This window comes from Cardiocondyla obscurior, linkage group LG04 (genome assembly GCF_019399895.1).
Source record: "Cardiocondyla obscurior isolate alpha-2009 linkage group LG04, Cobs3.1, whole genome shotgun sequence".
NCBI lineage: Eukaryota > Metazoa > Arthropoda > Insecta > Hymenoptera > Formicidae > Cardiocondyla > Cardiocondyla obscurior.
The window spans coordinates 3,807,467-3,831,331 of record NC_091867.1 but is presented as its reverse complement, the minus strand read 5'-3'; the positions used below and the strand labels follow the sequence as shown (position 1 = coordinate 3,831,331).

General features: G+C 41.6%; 1 protein-coding gene across 7 annotated transcripts in view; it reads left to right on the top strand.

The window, feature by feature from the left end:
• Positions 1 to 23,865, top strand: part of Ten-a (tenascin accessory) — a 448,965-nt gene that overhangs the window by 223,854 nt on the left and 201,246 nt on the right. For 5 of the 7 annotated variants that reach the window (XM_070655994.1, XM_070655991.1, XM_070655993.1 and 2 more), the window contains one exon: positions 12,615 to 12,690. In XM_070655994.1, coding sequence (XP_070512095.1) covers positions 12,615 to 12,690 — 76 coding nt within the window. Of the gene's footprint in view, positions 1 to 6,906; positions 7,887 to 10,525; positions 11,522 to 12,614; positions 12,691 to 23,865 lie in introns of those variants that run through there. The other 2 variants (XM_070655997.1, XM_070655996.1) reach the window with 2 other exon arrangements.

The following is a 23,865-nucleotide window of genomic DNA, read 5'->3' as shown; positions in this document are numbered from 1 at the left end:
TTTCGCGTCATGTTCGTTAAATCGAGACCTCGCAGTTTTTTGACGAATTTCAACGGGTAAGGAATAAAGTAATGTCAATATTACTGCCGCTATTATCCTAATCGATGTTCGTGATAGCAGTAGCGAGAGCTTACACCGATCCGACCAGAGACCCCATTAGGATGGTTCCGTTACATTCATGACCCTGGGCGCGGCGATTACGGTCGATGATCCGTGGTGAAATAACCCCCCGGTTCCAATCATTTCTCCACACCAGACCACAAGGCCAGATGGGTCGTGGTGGAGTTGCGAAATCCTCGGCTAAGCTGCGATCGGGACGACGCGTTTCAAGTCGCAGGCTATGAGGAACGATCGGCAGCGGGCCGAATCGAAGGTTCACGGGCCATCTGTTGTTAAACGGGGATCGCGCATCAACCCATAATACCTATCTTACATTACGAAATCATCGATGACTAAATCCTTCGAAGCAATTAGCTGGAAAGCGGCACAAATCCGGAGAAATGCCCCTTACTTATATCACGGATCAATATTGCCTTTGATACAATATTAGCCGTGGGGTTTGAAATTTCAAAATAATACCCTCCCTTGTGCAATAAGTAATGAGTTGCGCTAAGCTTTCATGGTTGTATTTAGAAAATATTAAATGCATGTCGTACTTGGTGTATCTCCGTCCGTGAATTTGAGCTTTTCTTTCAAACAAAATTATTACAATGAAAAATTGGTATAATTAAATATTAACTACCGACTGCAAGCAAGCTTAAATATTTTAATAATCACGACAGATATCTAAATCAAATTAATGTCATTCTACACATGGAATTTTCCTCATCATTTTTCTTAAGTGACGCATAATTCTTTTTTTTATTATTGCTCGCACTGCATGCGTATACATATATGCATTCGCAAGACTTCACGGATCACAAATACACTCAGTCGTTTATCGATAGCGAAACGGACGAGTGTTCTCTCTGCGCAAAACGTCGGTGGCGGTTGTGCCTGTTCGCGAGAACGAGATAAAGATATTGCGTCCATATTGCGCGATATTATGCGACCGGTGCAATGGATGATGCACAACGCGCCGTTACTGCCTTCGTCATCGCGCCGCACGGTAAATTCGAGCGCAGCCGCGCGCGTATTTGCTCTCGGAAGCGACGATATCCGCTCACGCGTGCCGCGCTCATGGTACGCTCTGATTATCAACGAATAATTCCTGCGAACGACGCGCTGTAGCGTGCAAATTTCCCGACAGAACGCCGCGCCCGGCCCGTCGAAAATCATTCCGGCGACGCGCCGGACGACGCGCCGGGGGATGGAAGCGACCTCGTTGAAAAAAAAAAAAAAAAAAAAAACCCAGCTTTTCGCTTATCCCTTGAACTTTGATCCCCCGTGGCGTGCCGCTGACAGGTTGTTCAATGTTTGCTCGACCGTTTGTCCTGCAGACCGGTATTTGGTTAATCAGCGAGTTAGTTGTCCATGGTCGAATTCTCGCCGTCGTTTCTCCCGCCGTGTCCCGCCCGTTTACACGTAACGCGCGTTTCTCTCCCTATCTCTCTCGCACTCCACCTGCCCGTTAGTTTGTTCATCTCTTTCGTGAGTAGGGTCTCGCTGGACTACGGCTGATCGGAATTTATCGAACGTGTTCGTGCGTTCACGCGTGCAAATATCTATTGCCGTATCGAGCGGCCCGGCCTACGCTTGAAACGTTTTCTTTATTTAATGGCATGGACACTAATTGACTCTTTTTGAAAAATAATTGTCTTGTAAAATGTAATTTATTTTAGAATTTTATATAATAGTTAAAAAAAAAAACGCTCTTTGCCTTTTTTAAAATTTATTTTCTAAGAGGTTTTCCGCGTTTCAATTAAATAAATAAATTTATTATTAAAATAAAGTATTATCTTTTCTTGGTATTCTTCGTATGAAAATATTGCGGTTTAAAGATAAAATTTGTAGTCTTATAAAAGATCGGAATTTTTTAGATAAAACCCGAGAAAATGCATCAACGCGCGCCCGACGCTTTCTAATACGATACGAGATCTAAACAACGCAGCCGCGTTTACACGCTCAGATAGATAACCTAATCCGATCTCGTACGACTTCGTCGCGTATATCGGCTGGTTTCCCTGTCCGCTCGAAAACCGAGAGCGTCCTCTCGGCTTCCGTCGTCTGCGCATCCTTCGATGTGTGTACGAAGTTAGTGAGTTTGCGTAGTTAGCGTTACTTGTGCATTAATTGAGGATTACAACAGCAACGAGATATGAGGGGGGGAGGGGGAGCGGGTTGTATAGCGGTAGGTAGAGTCGGCGGGGAAGTCGAAGGCCGGGAGGATGAAACGACGGGGGTGAATGAGATCGTAAGGGGGAGGAAAGCGCGGAGGGCTGGATGCGGAGGAGTTGGTCGACAAGCGTGAGTACAAGCTCAAGCGCAGGCTTCGGTCTCAGACTCTCAGGCACATGGTAACTTTCCTAATCACCGTACGAAGCCCCGAGCTAGTCATCCGCTCAACCATCATACCGCCATCTAAGTACGGTAGACACGAAAGCTCGATTAGAGACGTCGAAATCGCGTGCGGCATACGCGGATACCTCTTCCTCGGATACGTGCACCTATGTCGGGAGGAAGTTCAACCTCTTCGTGATCACAAATGCGACACAGAAGGAAATCGGTCGCGAGCAGCCAATACGTATATCCGCGCATCGATAGAACGAGTCGTCCAAGCAACGGTTGAATAATTGCACTTATCAAGACGCCAGTCAAACGTTTGCAGTAAAATAATAGAAAGTACAATATAACAAAGACAACAATGTAGAATGCCATTTAAGAAAATGATGAACACTAATTAGATATTATAACAAATCTTCATTCTTATTCCTTAATGAGTTTTAATGAGAAAATTTGCTGATTATTTAGTACATTATTACTATTATTATAACTTATTAATTTAACTGTAAAGCAAAGTTTGCTGTTTGCACCAAACGGCACAAGATGGCTTGTTCATAAAATAATGACTGCTTCCTTTGTGCTATTTCTCGACATCTTCTGCATTTCAGTATTTCGAAGGAAAGAGACAAAGTAGTCGTAATAACTAACTTTGAAAGTACGAAGATAATATTCGTATTGTTACGGGGCTGCGTGCATAACGTTAAAACGAAGACAAAAAGGACAATGTGACCGATACTGAAAGAGGACGAATCGTTACTCCATGAGAAGTACGGGTTGCGTTTATATAACTATTCCGTGCTACTTCTTAAAACCGTTAGAGATGCAGGAACTCTGAATAGTTGCGTTAAAACTATACCGAAGTTGCGAACTTTCAAAATATTTTATATAATGAGTCATAGCCGTATTACGGTAAGCGTAGCTTTAAACTTTTAGGCTTGCCGACGAATAAACGATATTACATAATCCATTGTAAAAGAGATAATTCTTTTATACCAACAATCGTCGTTTATTTAACGTTCAACGTGTAAAAGTTATTTTTAATCACCAATTATAAAATGTATATCTAGGCATGTTTCTTAATTTATCGAGATACAACGACTTAGCTCATTGTTGTAAGAGTTCACTGACGAAATATTTATGAAACGGAAACATACTTTAATTTTAAAGCCTGGTTACCGCAATGCCATTCTCAACCGGTTGTCTCTTCGGTAAAAGACTCCTACTGAATTTAGGGGGAAAGTAAACGTTACTCTTATCTCGAGAAAATGTAATCTGTTCCTCCTTTATTACATTTGGCGCAAAAAGGAATTTTTAAGTGCAATAAAGCGGAGGTAAAATAGAAACCATCGTTCTTATAACGTGCACTTTTACGTAAATTTAGTGGATGCAACAATAGAAAATAACAAATTATTTTAATTATACTCAACAACATTTTTTTCTTTTTTTTTTTTTGAACGCGTATAAGAGATAAAAATATGTACGCGCAGTTGTACAGTTTTTAAATATTTGAAATTTACAAACTCTTTATATTAATAATTTTAGAATTCAAAATTGAAACGTATGAAAAACGTGCACGTTCATTATTGATTGAATAGTGTTCAGCATTCTCCTGAATTAAGTTTAAAAATACTTTTTAAGACCTAATGACTTAATCAGATACAGTTAGTTAACAATTAGTAAAACGTACGTTTTACGAAAAAAGCGCTTGTCAGGTTAAAAAATATTCACTGCCAATCACACGTGTTTCAACAGTAGTTGAAATAAATTTCAATCGTTAACAAGCACGATTTATCGTATGCGTCTGAAGCAAACGTGAAAAAAAAAAATAAAAATAAAACTAAAAAAAAATAAAGGCAGGTGTCGAATTAATTCGTTAATCCGAACGGTAATTGAAACTCATTTTATAACGAATAGAAACATCTAAAACTGAAAAATATTGAAAACAATTGAAAGAAATTCTTTAAATACAATTTTTCTGGGTATAATTTCTTGAGTGAGTTTATAATCACAAAATTAACCTATGACTAACTCTGTTCATTGCGTCTCTTCGAACGGAGACTTTGACCGAGCGTAAACGAGCCACCCACGATACTAGGAAACGAGCTATTTTTATCTACTACCAAACAAACATCATTCAACGTCGAGTTTCTGCATTCAGCGCGAAGTGGAGGGGACGAAAGAGAGGAGGTAAGGAAGAGTGAAGCATCGAAACCGGTTTGGGACCTACACAAGTGAACCTGACACTGAAACGATTTAAAAGTTAGAGACAGAAAAATAATCTAGCGAAAATCAAGATACGATTCGAGCAAAGGCATACTTTTTTAAATACCTGCATGTCAAGAATGCATGTAATTTCTAACATTATATGTATAATACCGACTGTTATATTATAATTATTGAAATAACGAGAATCAAAGACTTACTTGTCAAATCCGCTCTCCTTTGGCTGGTAATCGAGTCTGCGTTTAATCTGCTTGGGGTATCCGACGTTTTCGGCCGGTGACGAACGAGAGAAAATCACCTTCTATTTCTTTCAACACTTCCATACACGAACTTCGGGAACGGCGACGCACAGCAACGTTGAATCTTTTTCCGTAGTCTCTCGTCGAAAATGCACAACCACTAAAATTATACAGATTATTACAACATTATCACATCGAGTTAACAAGAATCTAAGTCACTTACAGAGTTTATTCTTACTTCAGCCGGTAACTGAATATTCGTTGAAGCTGCTCGGCTATCCGATGTTCCTGACTCGAACGAGTGACGATGACGAATGCGGGGAGGTCGCCACCATATTTTCGATACTTCCGTTTCCGGACATGACGAACGCAAGGAGATCACTGCCATATTTTCGATACTTCCGTTTCCGGGTACGACGAACGCGAGAAGGCCGCCTCCACTTTCTCGACACTCCCGTATGCGATGTCTTAGGGAACGGCAGCGGACGTTCCGGGGCCGAATCCGCTGCCGAGATCCTACCAATGTCTCGAAGTCGTGAGCCACGAACTGAGTGACTTGACCGATGACGATGACGAACGCGAGAAAGTCGGCTGTATTTTTTCGATGCTCCCGATACTCTCGTATGCGGTGTCTTATTGTTAGAAAACGACGGTGGACGCTCGGGAGCCGGATCCGCTGCCGAGATTCTACCAATGTCTCAAAGTCGTGAGCCACGAACTGAGCGATCTGACCGATGACGATGACGATGACGAACGCGAGGAAGTCGACTGTATTTTTTCGATGCTCCCGATACTTCCGTATACGGTGTCTTATTATTAGAGAACGGCGGCGGGTGCTCTGAAGCCGGATCCGCCGTCGATATTCTACCTATATCTCAGAATTCGTGAGCCACGGACAAAACGACCTGACCGATGACGACGACGAACGCGAGGAGATCGACTCCATTTCTTCGACACTTTCTCTTTCGGGAACGACACTCTAAAAGACCGTCTTTCAACTTCTCATACTCCCGGCACTCCCGTACGCGATGTTTTAAGAATCGGCGACGAACGATCTGAGGCCGAATCCGCCGCTGAGATCCTTCGATCTCAAAAAAACCGCGAGCCACGAACTGAACGACCCGACCGGTGCCACGTCATTGCGCAACTTGCAAAATGATCTAGAAGGAACTACATGAATCATGGAGAAGAAGTACTAAACGCGTAATCGAGTGTTAGTAATCGGTTTCGTAGCGATACTCTCTCTTCACGAATAATCATTATTTTATTTTAAAACGACGCCAACGTATCGCATATTTTAAGATATATTTCGGATTATATATTAATTTAGATTATTTAAAACGTTATTGTCTTAACTTCCAAAACTTCCAACGGTATTGTGTAGTTCGCGGCGTCGTCACTACGTGGCTGACTAACTTGAAAGTAAGATTCATTCTGAGATGTTATATATTACTGAAAGATACAAGATAAAAGTTTTGCCTATTTATTACTGTTTTATGAGTATATTTTAATATTTTATATATATTTTCGGATTATTTAACCCGATTTAATATTTTTAATTAATGTGGCTGACTGACTAACTTGAAAGTAAGATTTATTCTGAGATGTTATATATTACTGGAAGATACAAGATAAACCTTTTTGTCTATTTATTATTTTTTTATGGGTATATTTTAATATTTTATATATATTTTCGGATTATTCAATCCGAGTCAATATTTTTAATTAATGTTTGTCGAGTTCTCGCTTGAGACTATATAATAAAAAAAAAATTTGGCAATTGGGGTCGACTCGCCCGCGCATTGCGAATAATTGTGGACTTGGTAATAAAGATCGAGCTCAGGATTGAGTAATTTAGTGTTAATACATCCAAAAAGTTTCAGCAGTAGTATGTAGTTTGCGGCGTCGTCACTACGTGGCTGACTAACCTGAAAGTAAGATTCATTCTGAGATGTTATATATTACTGAAAGATACAAGATGAAAGTTTGGTCTATTTATTACTGTTTTATGAGTTTATTTTAATATTTTTTATATATTTTCGAATTATTCAACCCGATTTAATATTTTTAATTAATGTGGCTGACTAACTAGAAAGTAAGATTTATTCTGAGATGTTATATGTTACTGGAAGATACAAGATAAACCTTTTTGTCTATTTATGACTGTTTTATAGTTATATTTTAATATTTTATATATATTTTCGGATTTTTTAATCCGAGTTAATATTTTTAATTAATGTTTGTCGAGCTCTCGCTTGAGACTATATAATAAAAAAAAAAATTTGGCAATTGGGGTCGACTCGCCCGTGCATTATAAGTAGTTGCGGACTTGGTAACAAAAATCGAGCTCAGGATTGAGTAATATTATATGTCCGAGTGGAGAGGGAAACGTCTTCTCGATGAACGTCTTCTCGCGTTACCAGGCGATTACGTAAGTCGTGTGGTCACTTTGCTAATCTTGTCAGAGTTACTAATATTTACGTAACAGTGATCACTGTTTAGAAATAATTATTACTATATTTTAAAGCGCCGTCAACGTATCTTACTTGTAAGAATTTACGATAATTCAATTATTGGGCCCGACTGGCTCACGCGTTACGAGAGTTGCACGACTTCGTTGGTTAAGGAGTGGCAAGCGTCCCGTCGCGAGCCTGCAGATACTTCAGTACTGCGGAACGCTTCCGCGAGATTAGATGGTTAGTCGCGGGACCTCTTGTCGCGAGGTTTTTTGTATTTTCGCGTCAGGATTGAATCGCGTGTGCAAATCAGTGAAGTGAAAGACGAAGGCGGATGATCGGAAGATGAAGGAGGACAAAGGAGGATGAGCGGGAAACGAAGGAGAGTGATCGTAGGACAAAGGAGGATGAGCGGAGAACAAAAGAGGATGACCGGAGGACGAAAGAGGATGACCGGAGGAATAAGAATGGAAAACGCAGTAGCGATGAAGGATGAGAGCATAAAGTAACTCGGTGTATGATTAAGGTACGTGCACAACGATCAACCATCTATTCACAGTGAATTTCAACTGCATTGTGTGACATGACGCAGGTCGGAATATTGAGCTCGGCTATAATCTTTTTCTGGGACGCCGGGGAGGCGAAGGGGTGCGGATTAGGAAAGGGGGAAAAAAAAGAGTACCGGGATATTTGTTAGAGAGTCTCATATGTCGTTCGCAATATTTCGTTCAACGAAACCGCGGGAAATCTCGCTTGTGCTATTACTCTTCTAAAATGCACACATTTTTGCGTCAGAACGAACAATGTAACTTATTCATGTCGCATACATATCCTAACAGCATCATAGGAGGAATAGCGAGGAAGTTAATAGTTAGTAGGATGTCTTAATGTACTAGGAAACAAATTTTTAAACGAGCTGCATCGTAAGACGACGGCGAAGTCGCAAACTTGCGGCACTTCTATCATTAAGGAGATTGTATAATCAGATAGTAACTTGCTACTTACCACGAAGTATGCGGCGGACAGCGGATGATCAAGTATTTTTTCTTGCAATCTTCCAAAGATGATCATTAATCTTCAAATTGTATTACCGCATTGCGTAATGTTGCCGCTCGTCGCAACTTTTTCGAAGATCGAGACGATACTCTGAAATAATAACAGAAGAGTAATTAACCGTCATGCACACAATCCCTTCGTTTGATTTATATGTATACAGAAATTCGATTTTGCATAATCCGGGCCGGCGAACCGATCATGAGCGCGGTAAGACCTGTGTGAACGTGGAACCCGACTTTTAAAAAATAAAAAATTCATTAAAACGCAAACGAATTCCACGCGTCCTTCGTGCCCGGCTAACCCGAATGGTTCTGTCGTTGCGTCTCCACCTCTCTCTCTCTCTCTCTCTCTCTCTCTCTCTCTCTCTCTCTCTCTCTCTCTCTCTCTCTCTCTCTCTCTCTCTCTCTCTCTCTCTCTCTCTCTCTCTCTCTCTCTCTCTCTCTCTCTCTCTCTCTCTCTCTCTCTCTCTCTCTCTCTCTCTCTCTCTCTCTCTCTCTCTCTCTCTCTCTCTATCTATCTCTCTCTCTCTCTATCTCTCTCTCTCTCTCTCTCTCTCTCTCTCTCTCTCTTTTTCTCTCTTCTTCGTTATACGTCGCACCGTATCGGACGAATTCCGTGTAAACGATTACGTGTCACTCCCGTGAAACCGGCGTCGGCATTGCTTTTGTCACCCGGCCGGTTCTCCGTAGACTTCCAGACCGACAGCGGCGTTGTTCTTTGCACGACAATCGCTCGGTCTTGCGGACCACCGGTGTTACAGCGACTTTTTTCCCCCCTCGGCCCCATCGGCTTTTCCAGCCTTTCCTCGTTTGTCACACGCACCGCACGACGCCGCGATATAGTAGCTTCGTTTCATTTGCAACCGCATCCATTAATACCGCTCGTTGGCGTGGCTTGCAACTCTTTCGTACCGCGGAAGAAAATCACCTGTGTGAACCTGGAACCCGACTTTTAAAAAATAAAAAATTGATAACGTGGTTCGATTGTACTACGTTTGTACTCGTTTGTACCACTTTTTATTTCGTTTGTACCTTAATAATTAAAAAAATAAAAATTAATTAAAAAATATGAAAATTTCAATTTTAAGATATTCTTATTTTCTTATTATCACTCGTTAGAAAACTGTTTGCACCCGTTTGTACCACCCTGACGGGTACAAACGATTTTCTAACGAGTGATAATAAGAAAATAAGAATATCTTGAAATGGAAATTTTCATATTTTTTAATTAATTTTATTTTTAATTATTAGGTACAAAAATAAAAAGTGGTAAACGAACAAATTACAATCGAACCACGTTATCAATTTTTAAAGTCGGGTTCCAGTTCACAATTCCACAACGTCATAAAAACATCCCTTCCGCTATTCAAACAATCGATGAGTCGCTAATCCAATTTATCGTTTCCTTATCGTTTACGTCATACTAAGTCCCTTTTCGTGAATACAATCGTTCCTTTTTTGCGATAACCAAAAAAAAAAAAAAAAAAAATAGTAAAGAGATGTTCCGCTCTGATCAATGGTGTAAGTGATAGTCGTAAAAATCTGCCCATTACCAACTTGCTGCATTACAGCAGTGTGAAATACCTTTTTGCAATTTGTATCACCGCGCGCCGAAAAAGAGATGAACGCGAAGGTGGTGCTGGAGATGGGAAAGGGGGCGGCAGGTGAAGATGGCTATGAAGGTGAAGAAGGCGGTGGTGGGCCGTGTTCGGATGTTGGAGCGACTGCCGTGCTCTGACGAGGGACAACTGGGCCAATCGATACCGCAGCCGGTGGTGGCTGCCGCGATAGAGCGAGCGAGACAACGAGAGGGTACGGAGAGTGCAAGGTGGCGGCAGGGGGATGCGCGGGTACGACGGCAGGGAAGACGGTCGATGGGGTTGCGGGAACGGCGGGAATACGATGGCGCGAGAGCGAGAGAAAAGCGAGAAGAGAGCGAGGGGATAGCAGAGGTGGCGGCGGATGGGATGTCGCGGGGGTGGCAGTCGGCTTACCACCCTCGCGTCGACCACCGACGCCCCTCCCGTCGCGGATGGCGCTACGATCGCCGGCATCCTCTTCGTGTAGCGTGGCTGCTGTCGGCCTCTCCGAAAGTGCGACCGACACTCTGCGCAGAATCGGTTTGCGGAGGAGCGTTGTGCCACAATGTTATCGGCCTTGTCGTTTTACTCCGTGTCCCTATTGTTGTTGATTTTGTTGCACCGGTAAAAAAAAAGGGGGGAAGAGGCGCGTAGGCGACGGGGAGAGAAGGTGCAGTGCGTGAGGTACGTCGGTCAAGGGTGAAATGCGTTCCGTTTCTTGTGAAGAGAATCGCACCGCATCATCGACGTTTTCTCCGTGACGGGTCGTTGGCGCTATCTTCTGGACCAATTGTCCCTCTGTCATAACCTTGAATCGGGTCAACGTCGACGAGTGCCATAATCATGCGAGAAGTCATCGTCTGTCACGCTTCTATGATCGTCACGTAAAACGGAAGACTCGTTCGATTTATACGTTGTGAGATATTCCTAGAGTTTTTTGCCTCTAAAATCTATACGACCTATCAGTGATTATAGAGTAAAAAAAAGCAACAATTGTGCAAGTTCACACGTTAATCTACGAGAGCAGGACCTTCGTAATCACGCGCGCGAACAGAGCGCGAGACCATGGCGCGAAATGCGAGAGGTGAACGCCCGAATTCGCGCGTACAGTGAGCTTTTTCTTGTCAGGTGCACGCTCGGACGATCGCGTTACGTTCGTTGCGCTCTCACTTCCACGGACATCGACCTTTTCTCGTTCACGTGGACTCCGCCATTTGCGAAAAGGCATCATTGCGCACGAAGGATCAAACGTCATACGCTTATATACGCGCGTGCACGCACGTCTACGCGAATCTGCGCACAGCCAAACTTGTAGAAACAATACCGTGCCGGAAGTGGCGAATGGGTGGCCTGCGCGACTGTTTGAGATGGAAGTGAGTAATAGCAGAGTAAAGTGACCGCTGTATTGGTCGTGATGATCATCGTACGGCCATAAACTGTCGCCCGTGTGATTCAATTGCTACCGCAAGCCAACCCAGCAGCAACGATGCATCACTACTACACGCAAGAAGACATAGATCGCGTTGGTACGTACGAAATAAAGAAAATAACGCGTGGAACGATACAATGCAATAACCGCGTCAAATTAATTTTGCGTGCTACAAGTCAATTTAAATTTTAATTAAAATGTTATGCTGTTTTATAATGAATTTTATATTACAATCGATTATCTAAAATAAGACATTTTTTTTTTACGGTAAATAATTTATGCAATATATTTATAATGCGTACGTAGTAAAGCCTTAATATTGTGTAATATATTTGACGAAAAAAATATGCGTTTTTTTGACCTGTGTGAACCTGGAATCCGACTTTTAAAAAATAAAAAATTGATAACGTGGTTCGATTGTACTACGTTTGTACTTGTTTGTACCACTTTTTATTTCGTTTGTACCTTAATAATTAAAAAAATAAAAATTAATTAAAAAATATGAAAATTTCAATTTCAAGATCTTCTTATTTTCTTATTATCACTCGTTAGAAAATCGTTTGTACCCGTCAGGGTGGTACAAACGGGTACAAACAGTTTTCTAACGAGTGATAATAAGAAAATAAGAATATCTTAAAATTGAAATTTTGACATTTTATAATTAATTTTTTTAATTATTAAGGTACAAACGAAATAAAAGTGGTACAAGTACAACGTAGTACAATCGAACCACGTTATCAATTTTTTATTTTTTAAAAGTCGGGTTTCAGGTTCACACAGGTCGCGGAATGTATCGAAGAATTTCTATTCGCGCTACATTATACTTCGGGGTGGGGAATATCTAGCATTACCGTCCAATTAATTGAAGTACATAATTTTGATCCTAATTATCCGTTCGTTTAAATTATCATCAGATACCGGAAATAATTAAAATTACGATTGCTACCATTTACTATCTCGCGTGCGATGCTCTTATATTGCAGCGCGTCTCAAACGGAAATGCCGTATCGGCGCTGAGTATATGAAGCGTTGACGGCAGCAATTGCACGTCATAATTACTCACAATGGGTAGCTTCGAAAGCGACGTTTGTACCGCCGTTAACCGGTGCAAGACGGACGCGTTATTCGATCGCCGAGTGTGACTTTATGCAGCAGAGCATTAAGGACAAACGTTTCGCTGTGTGTTGCAGAGTACTTGATGTCAGGAAGTCCACGGAGTTATCCAGCACGGTCCCCGGGGGTCGCTTCCACGCCAACCGTGACCAGGTGAGTTAGTACGCCTCCTGTAAATTTTGCCAATCCGTAAACGCGAATGTGCGACGTCGTCTCTCGCACGCAAATGTGACACGTCCCGTACTTCGACCGGAATAACGTAATACAGATTCTCACAAGAGTGCGAGCGACCAAACGGATTTTTCTCGCTAGAGCAGCAAATCGGTCAGCCTTATCGGTTTTTACCCACTGGTTGGCTTTCACGTGGCTGAATTAAGCCCTAGCAGTTACAAAGAGTCGATGGCCCGCGATTGATTCGTTCTGAAACCGTGAACACATCGTGACGTTCGATGGTTTTCGACCATCATGTATCGCGCTTCGCAGATTTCATTATCGTTGCTATTGTAAACTACACATGATAAAAATCAAAGATATAAAGTTTGTGTAGGAATACTTTGTAATTTTCGCAACGTGATAGATTAAATAATTCGTGCGCACTGTTTTTCTTTATTTCGAGAGAGAGCGCCGATCCGCAACCGTGGCCGGTCCGTTTATACCGTCGCGTCGTCTCTCCTACTTTTTATTCGCGGCCAATTGTTACATTGCGAAATGTATTTCAAATAGCAACGTTCACTCGCGAAGTCATCGACTCGTCCGCGAATCTCGCTGTTTTTTGCCGTTAACAATAATACGAGAGGTCTAACGGCGCCTCGTGCCTTAAAATAATAATAAGTTTCTTATATTGGCACTCTAAAGAGAATATAACATTCTCCTTAGAAAATACCTACAGCTCGGCCATTTTGATAAATTGACCGTCTCGGTCACTAGTCGCAATAGATAATTCGCAAGTTGGGGTTTTTTTTTTTTTTTTTTTTTTTTTATGCGTGTACATGAGGGTGCATTTGGTCGGGTGCTAATATGCCAGTGTACGGTCGCTGGGTCAGCTGGAATCCGTTGACGTCGGTGATTACATATTGTAAGGATGAAGTTGCATATCCGTTGCATAAAAAATTCTTTATTAACACTGAAGCGCGCCCGAAGCTATTGCGCCAGTCACTTTATTAATTAATTAAATTTTACACTCTCGACATTAAATACTTTCAGATGATTATTCGGCGAATATATACTAGCGGTTTACGGGAATTCAACAATTCCTTTTCCTATGTATAATTCGGTAAATTATCGAAGCGACCTATTCTTTCGCTTGTTTTTTGACTACTGACTAAACGGGAGATCCCGCTTGATCTCGCTGTACGTTCTACCCACCGAGGACACGCATATATACATGTTCGAAATAATACGTTGCTCGCACGCTTACAGTTGCGTCCATACACATATCGATCACGATCTAATACTTTTTTGACGATGTAAGGACCCTTGTATCTTAGTATTAGCTTTTTATTTACGCACGCCGCTGTGTCCAGATTGCGAATTTCTACATAGTCGCCGATATTGTAACGCCGTGCCGCCTTTCTACGCAAATTGTATCGATCGGCGTTTAATCGTTGCGCTTGAGTTCTCATCGAGAGAGTAGGACTGCCTTATCAGCTACAGTTGCTGCTTTCATCGCCAAAAGGCGTTATTGGTCCCGTCGAACTCGGGCAATAATTCTTTTATCCCGCGGACACCGCCCGGCGCCGCACTCGTTACGCTTTCCGTGGCCACGCTCCTGGCCACAGGAAAATTCCGCAGCGTCTCTAATTCACGCTGCAAGAGTCACCGTTCCCGCTCGGCGCACTCTTTCTCTCGCCGGAGGAGCTCGATCTCCCGCCGCATTGCTCTTTCACGGGCTTTTCTCTCGCCCGACATGTCGCCTTCTCGCGGCTCCTCGATTCGAGATGCACCGTCCTCCACTTGCACCTCTGTTTCCTCATCATCTTCCTGACTCGCATCGTCCCTCACGGGCGTGGATCTCGCGATCAGCACCAATTCTGCCCATATGTTCGGATCGTATTCGCTTAGTCTCTTGATAAGCTCGAGCTTCACTCCGCTCGTTGGCAATCCTTTGGACCGCAGGGCTTTCTTTAGCTCGGCCACGGTAAACTCGTATCCCGGCGCCTCACTCATTTCGCCGGTTATAAATCTCGCGACCCGAACGACTCGTTACGACTCTCTCTCTCTCTTTTCCGAGATCTTGCCGTGCACTTGATTACCGCGTTGCACGTACCGTTTTCCCGTGCTTTTACCGATCCACTTGTGCACTCGCTGTTTTTCGCCGCTAACAATAATACGAGAGGTCTAACGGCGCCTCGGTCAAAATAATAATAAGTCTCTTATACACCTGTGTGAACCTGAAACCCGACTTTTAAAAAATAAAAAATTGATAACGTGGTTCGATTGTACTACGTTTGTACTCGTTTGTACCACTTTTTATTTCGTTTGTACCTTAATAATTAAAAAAATAAAAATTAATTAAAAAATGTCAAAATTTCAATTTTAAGATATTCTTATTTTCTTATTATCACTCGTTAGAAAATTGTTTGTACCCGTTTGTACCACCCTGATTTTCTAACGAGTGATAATAAGAAAATAAGAATATCTTGAAATTGAAATTTTCATATTTTTTTATTAATTTTTATTTTTTTAATTATTAAGGTACAAACGAAATAAAAAGTGGTACAAACGAGTACAAACGTAGTACAATCGAACCACGTTATCAATTTTTTATTTTTTAAAAGTCGGGTTCCAGGTTCACACAGGTCTTTTAACTTTATAAATTTAATCAGTTCAAAAATTTATACGTACTATAGCATCAAAAATATTGGTTTTCAAATTTTATGAATCAATTAATTTTCGTAAATATCATAAATTTCTTCATTTTGTAGTATCATGTTTTTTAAATACTTAATTGTTTATGTGGCATACAATTATTTTAGATAAACTAGCACGACTAAAAATTAATCGGAATTAATATTTGAGAAATTAATTTGAATAATTAAGGATTTGTCTATACCCGAGTGGAAGTTTATCTAGCTAATTTGATTTTGCAACTAATGGTTAGATCGCGTAGATTAAATAAATTTCTTAGCTAGTGACTAGCTAGGTACTAGCCATAAATTATAAGAAAGTATTAATTATCTTCAAAAAATAAAGTTGTCATTAAAAAAAAAAAACGAAATCTATCTAGTATCAGTCGTCTAGTCACTGTCCAGCTCGGACCATGTTTCTAGCTTCCTAGTTTGTTATTAACTATAGTAATAATTATTTAGTACTTAATACGTTTTGAGTGTTACATTTTTAGCTCAGTGCTGAACAGTTTTGATAAACAGCCACGAGATAAATTACAAATTGGCTAGCTAATAATTAGGTAACGGTAGGAATCAATTTCCACTCGAGTAAGTATTGCGTTGGTAGGAATAATAGTACTTATTTATTTTATTTGTCTGCTTCAATTGCAAAAATGGTGCAAAAATTGAGCTATGCCCGTTTAGGGGCATCAATCTCACGTTTTCGCTATACAATTTCTTTACAATAATGTCCGGAAGTTCTCTCTCCGCAATGTGAATCCTGTCGGACATCTGGAGAGATTGATAAAGCTCTGCAACGAACGTACGCCGGGAATAAAGTTAGTAACGAATTGGTAGACAATATTTGGGAAGGGCAATGCACGTGCAGACTGATATCCATCTTTTACGACAACATTCAGATTCAATTTGCTTCTCAATATCAACCAACTCGTACTGCTTGGCTCGATCTGGACTCGATATCACTATTTGTGTCTCTCTCCCTGCCTCTCTATTCGCGTTTTATCTCTCTTCTTCTTTCGGCCGTTCTAGTTTATAGGATTCCAACCTCTGCTACGTTGTTGCAATATATTTCTGCAACTTAGAAATATTACATTGGAACCAAAAGGATATCGATAGGAAGCTTCAAGAATACGAAGCAGATAATACTTACTTTTTTTGGTACTTATTTTTCCAAAATGGACAGTCGTATTGTCATTGTTCAATGTATAGGTACATTAAAAAAATTAATTTTAAATTTAAATTTAATATTTTTTTTTACATACAGATATATTATTTAAAAATGTACTTTTTATAATACAGTATGCATTTTAAATCGTACGTTTAAAATTTATTATCGATAAAGTTACGCTTTATTAATATCGCTTAACGATAAAAGACGATAATAGATGCATCGTGAATGTTGATTTATAATTCAGATACATGAAATTTAAATCTGTCATTCAAGTTCAATTTAATACCAAGATTATGTTTTTTAACAAAGTATATGAATGATGACGGAATAATAAGAAAATCACTTGACGTCGTCGGGCGTGTAATTATGATTGAAACGTAGGAGAGCGGTAAGATAACCGTTGAATGTAAATCTCGATTTAATGAAACGCAGATATAAAAAAGACTTTTCGTTCCATAATCCTTTCGTTCTTTTGCTGTCGTCGTTGCTTTTCCGACAGATTGTGAATGGCAGGTACATATCCGTCTATTCCGTTTTACCCTTCGCGCGCTGAAAGCGGACCGTCGAAAATGGACCTGTGTGAACCTGGAACCCAACTTTTAAAAAATAAAAAATTGATAACGTGGTTCGATTGTACTACGTTTATACTCGTTTGTACCATTTTTTATTTCGTTTGTACCTTAATAATTAAAAAAAAAAAATTAATTATAAAATGTCAAAATTTCAATTTTAAGATATTCTTATTTTCTTGTTATCACTCGTTAGAAAATTGTTTGTACCTGTTTGTACCACCCTGATTTTCTAACGAGTGATAATAAGAAAATAAGAATATCTTAAAATTGAAATTTTGACAATTAATTTTTTTAATTATTAAGGTACAAACGAAATAAAAAGTGGTACAAACGAGTACAAACGTAGTACAATCGAACCACGTTATCAATTTTTTATTTTTCAAAAGTCGGGTTCCAGGTTCACACAGGTCGTCTGTTGGACGTGCGTGTACACACGCGGTGCACGTCCACACGCACGGACGCGCGAGGAAACTGCAAAATCCATTCGCGATCGGCCGACCGCGCCGACGTTCCGATCGTTTTTCCGCGGCGATACATTTTTTTAAATTTTTTCGGTTTTTTTTTTTTTTTTTTCCTCTCCCACCGAACTTCGCTCGTCTCGTCGAAGCGGCCGCGGTCGTCGTCGTCGTCGCCGCCGCCGCCACCGCTTCCGAGCCGCGGTTGTCCGTCGGTAGAAATTCGCTTTTCATAATTGGCCTGCGGCGTTTTCTGCGCCTGGCACGCTAATGAGCGGTATTGGCAGCCCGTCTAATTTATCTGTGCCGGTGCGTGTGCTGCTGTCGTTGCCGTTACCGTTGCTGCCACCGCTGCCGTCGCCGCCACCGCCACCGCCACCACTGCCGCCACCGCCGACCGATCGATTATCCGGCTTAACCGCTGCGTAATGGGCAACCTGGGTTTCGCTGCGAGAGCGACCGACCGGCGTATCAGCGGTCGCATGAGCGCCCGCGATGGGGTAAAGGGCCGATATTCCTGTTCCCCGCCGCCTCCCAATCGCGAATGCCGTCGCGGTGATACTCGGCTACGCCGCCCCGCATTTTTCGAAATTGGTTTCCGCGGGGTCTCGTGTCGCCTCGCGCCGCATCGGGAATTTTCCTAAACCGTTTCATTTTTCCGCGTAATTTTTCCCGTACGGCTGCTGCATCGGCGTGCGAACCGGGGGCGTGCGCGCTTGAGCTGCCCGGAATTAAATAGCGCGTTTCGTTTGCGCACGCTTCTCTCTTTTTATCCCGCACCGCTATCGATACGCATGCAGTTATCTCTCGATGGGTTTAAAGCCACGGGAATTCCGATCGTCCGGAAATTTTTAAATACGATCGCACGATTGGCCGTCGCGGTTAATTCATCGATATAACCAATACGAAAAACTGCATGTTAATTCTAAATTTGACGAAAGTGGAGCGTGATTTTTAATTAAAGCCAAGGTAATATAGTTAATTAAAGAATGTACGAAAGACAGCGTGATCCCGCTACGGTGCAACGACTTAAACTTTAACTATCTGCGTGTCGGAGAATCGTTTATCTTCTTGTTTCATAACGCAGAAATAGAGTCTGTTGAACTATCTTATGACAGATTCTTGAACGACGCAATCGTTGATCGCAATAGAATACCTGTCTGCCTTGTAGAAATCTCCTTTAAAAGAGTCTGGAGAATATTTATTGTGTGCTATGCGACCGTCTGCTTGAAGAATTTCATTGGTAAGATTGCCCTCGAATAAAATGGTACGCAAAGAAATGCTCGGTACGAATTCTCCCTTAGTAATCGCGCTTTTCAGTAATCATAGTTACTAAATACAAAAATGCTACAATATGTCACGTTTTTGTCGCGTCACCCTCACTTATATCGTTGTGATAGCGTCTCTAATTAGCGGATTATTTGATTATTTAGATTCCGGGTAATATTCTAAATTTTAGAATATTACCCGGTACCTTTTCCCCTCAACGATGCGTCTCTAAAGTAATCTAATTTTCCCAACACAGTGCATAATAAAAGCCCATTAACTGGTTTGTTGATAACCCGATTTATTCTCGTGATTTACCGCGGGCCGAATGCTTCCCCTCGAATCGTCCACGATCGTTCGTCAGTTTAATCGGGGCTAGGGATAAATCTGCTGATCCTGAATTATGATGATCAGAGGGTACCGCGCGTTACGCGACGATGAGCGATGACTTCCGCATTTGTCTCGAATTTGTCGCGTTCCTTCCCGTTGCAGCGCGGAAAAATATTAAAGCGGTCACGAGTCTCCCTCGTCACCCAAGCCGAATTTCGCGGGGACGGTTTCTCGAGGGATAACATTCAGACCCCGTTGTTGCCTTGCGACTCGTCTCGAGCCCGTCTTTCCGACATTTTGATGAGGTGGGATTTGGCTGTGAGCCAGTGCAAATGCCATTCTCTTTCGCTCTCTCTACTATATCCGATTCTCTTCCGCGCCCTCCATCCTTTTTCGTTCCCTTTTCTTTGCGCGTCGCGTCCACCACCCTCCCGAGCACATTTTGGTACTCCGATTCTCGCTTATCGCTATCCCGCAGTTTGTTTGAATACGTACAATACAATACGGAATAATACAGAATGTCATCGAAATAGCTGACAATGAGAAATGGAAATACGTAGTATTGTTATTTGAGTGAAATCGAATGATATGTCGGAATCAAATGTATCTGCAATATAATATTGGCGCGCAATTAAAATTATTTTTAATTAAGTAATTATTTATTTCAAAAGGACCGCGTTTACCACTTCTTTGGGTCAAAATAATTATTTTCAAAAGGTATAAATCAAAAGATTATTTTTAATTTAGTTAATCGGTAATCACGGACATTCATACACGATTATCCCTCATGTACGTAAATAATCGCATCAAATACTTTGCGGAAAATGCTGATAATCCCCGAAAATAATTTAGACCTCGTTGAGGGATTGTCACGCACATTGATCGGATCGGAAGATTAATCATTTACTTCTCACCCCGGAGGACACCGACTGTTTTATTGCAGCTTAATAGCCAAGGAACAGATCTCTCCGGCGAGGCGAGGCAACGCGAGACGCGGTGCGAAAAGGGCGCGCCCCGTGCCGTCGAATATTGCGAAATAATTTTTCACCGCGCATTAGCATCGTGACACGTGTCGGCTCCATTTGTCAATCCTAACCCGTACGACTCTATCTGCGCGAAAAAGCCCCGGGAATATAATACGGCCGCCCGTGTACACGGAGCAATAAAGGCGTGCACGGGAGGCGAACTGCTGAACGTCGTGCGTGGCGGCGTGCTGTGTTTCACAAATACGCCCGTGCGGCGTGGCGGCAGCACGGCCACGTGTGCCGACCGCACAGCCCCGACAGCGGCTTTGTAATGATCCCGTAGAAATTCATTAAAACTCATAATCAACGCGGCGCATACTTGGCGCATACGTTCGAAGCTGGCGAAATAATATAATTTTAATGCCGCGCGGACCGCGCCGGCCGTACGCGGCGCGCACCATACACGTTTTATCCGGGAGTTGCTCCCAACGGTGCCACGCGGATGTGTGCGCCAGAGGGGAAATGCAAATTTCGTCCACGCATTTTGTTTTGGAATTTAATGTAGTTAGGCGCAAACGGGGTTATATCAGAATGTCGTAATGCGGCGCGTCACGCGAAGCCAATTTCGAGAGTAATTTGGTCAGTCCTGACGACGCGCGGCCTGGCAGATTCAACGTGTAACGTCGCCCGTGTTAATTATCCCACGCCCGGGATCGCTTCGAGACAATGTTTCACGACCACGTAAATTTCGCGAAAGCATGTACGTACACTGTTAGAAATTTCTTATTGATTTTTAATTAAAATGTAAAGGAAGCATGTGGTTAGGCCCGTAAATAAAATGTAATGAACACTGTATATAAATATTCATTTACTGATGTCTTAATTTTTATAATTAATTCATTTACTGATTTCTTAAATTTTATAATAAAAATTATGAAATTTAAGACATCAGTAAATGAATACTCATATACAGTGTTTATTACATTTTATTTACGGGCCTAACCACATGCTTCCTTTACATTTTAATTAAAAATCAATAAGAAATGTCTATTTTATTTTTAATGGTAAAATATTATCATCATCATCAGGCAAGATGTTCTGATCATTGTTATACTTTTCTTGAACAGTGTTTGCTGTGTCATAACTGCAGTTTCTATGCATTTTTGACACATGTCCCGTAATGACAATTATCATCTCGTCACTTCATCAGACTGTTTTCTTAAACCATGGTTGTTATCCCTAGCAACGGCGTTTGCGCGACTACAATTTAATATACACTAAAATTTAATATACACGGATACGTAAGTATAATCGCGAATGCAAGACCTATTTACATATTTTGTTTCACTGAAACGATACGTTATCAAATTATTTCACGTGTTCTAAAATTGTGCGCGCGACAGAAAGGACGACGGCGAACGGTCGCGTAATTATCGTGCGTTTAAGCCCGTTGAACGCGATACGGCTGAGGCGCTGTAAAAAAAAAAAAAAAAAAAAATATAAAAGTATAACACAACATTCGCCGTCACAAAGGGCCGTGTAACGAATGCAGCAGGCGCGACACTCGCACGCGGACCGAGTTCCATCTTTCCGGGCGGCTTCGTTCGTCCCAGGCACACGTGCTCTGAGCGGCGACGCCAGTGCAAAGGGTTAATTGTTTCGCGCGGGGATTTGCGGCGCGTCAAAGAACACATCGTGCACCACGGCAACGTGTTCCCAAGTCCTGTCGGCGGATAATGATCTAAATCCCGGTCGAATCTGAAACCGGATCCCAATCTACGCCCGGCTTGCAGGACCAAATGGAGCCGCGCGACGTCCGCTATCCGACCTGTGTGAACCTGGAACCCGACTTTTAAAAAATTAAAAATTGATAACGTGGTTCGATTGTACTACGTTTGTACTCGTTTGTACCACTTTTTATTTCGTTTGTACCTTAATAATTAAAAAAATAAAAATTAATTATAAAATGTCAAAATTTCCATTTCAAGATATTCTTATTTTCTTATTATCACTCGTTAGAAAATCGTTTGTACCCGTTTGTACCACGTACATGATTTTCGTTTGTACCTCAACCGGTTAATAAATTTAATTTTAGCTGTAAAAAAGCGGTTCTGCAACTTTAACGTAATTTTACAAACGGGTACAAACAATTTTCTAACGAGTGATAATAAGAAAATAAGAATATCTTAAAATTGAAATTTTGACATTTTATAATTAATTTTTTTTTTTTAATTATTAAGGTACAAACGAAATAAAAAGTGGTACAAACGAGTACAAACGTAGTACAATCGAACCACGTTATCAATTTTTTATTTTTTAAAAGTCAGGTTCCAGGTTCACACAGGTTGATATCACGTAAAAATGTACAAAAATAAATTCACCCTCGTAAATAAGTAATATTTAGGTGAAGCGCGATTATCTCCAAAAATGGCAGAAAGAAAAATTAACTCCCGCTCATTATCTCTTATCCGGTTCGCGATTCTACATCGAGCCACTCTCTTTTTTCGCGATAAAATCTGTAGCTTTTTGGCAAAAATGGGGCATCTATATTCCGGCTATATTCGGAGCGAGCGCCAGACCTATCTCTTATTTCGCGGGACGACTATATACAGAAATTCGATTTTGCATAATCCGGGCCGGCGAACCGATCATGAGCGCGGTAAGATATCGCCCGTCCGTCCGGAAATAGGTATCGGATCAGGTTGCCACCGCAACGCACGATCGCGGTAGCGTAAATAGCGTAATCGTAGACGCACACTCTCGCGAATTGCCACGCGTGCTTTTAATGATGCATTTATTCTTGTCTGATATCGGATGCGTTCTCCTAATGACACATTTATACTTGGCTGATATCGAACGGGCGGTACGCAGATAACCGCATCCGGGAAAACAGCGCCCGTCGGCGCCAGGGTGTAACGAATAAACGCAAGCGGGAACCTTGGGGAGTGTTTTGCAGATATTTCGTCGGCCGCTATCGCTTTTTATAGCCGCCGATTGTACGCTCGCACGGACGCAGATAGGCGAGTGGAGCGGGCATGCGGAAACAGGATGGAATATGTGGGTGGCGTTACGCACACCACACGGTCGGCCGGTGTATTAAACCCGCGCGTGTATACTTGAAATAATACTAGCGGAGGTTATCCGTTAGCGATACTAGAAGTCGTAGGCGGGCGAGATAAACTTACGCAAGATTCTTACAAATGCGCAGCGTCGGGATGGGAGGTGAACGGATGGTAACATTGGTGTCCTAACGGCACCACCAATATTGTTGTTATCGTTAACGCCGCGGTATTGTAGGGACACGCTATGAACACCGGCGACGAGAACGTACGTAGTTAGCGGCGTCGGTATCACCTTCCGACGTGCTCTCTTTTTCACAGGCGTAATCGCTCACGCGATATCCCGGTTACGCTGGCAGATTTAAATAATATTCACTTTAACAGATTTCAGAACAAGTTTCATTATTTTTCTCGTTTCCACGGTAATTCGTGCAAATGGCAAAGCTAAAATTTTTTTTTTACTTATAAACTATTTAACTTTAAGTAAAAATTATTAAAATTGAAAATTTTTGTGCAAAAAAATGTACAGTTAATCTTTTACAAAATTCTATTCAAGAAAATTATATGTATATTTATATTATTGCAATTTTACTCACAGAACTATGTTATGTATTTTAACTAGAGATTTCGTTGCTCTTTTTCAAGTTAATTTGTAAAAGATTGT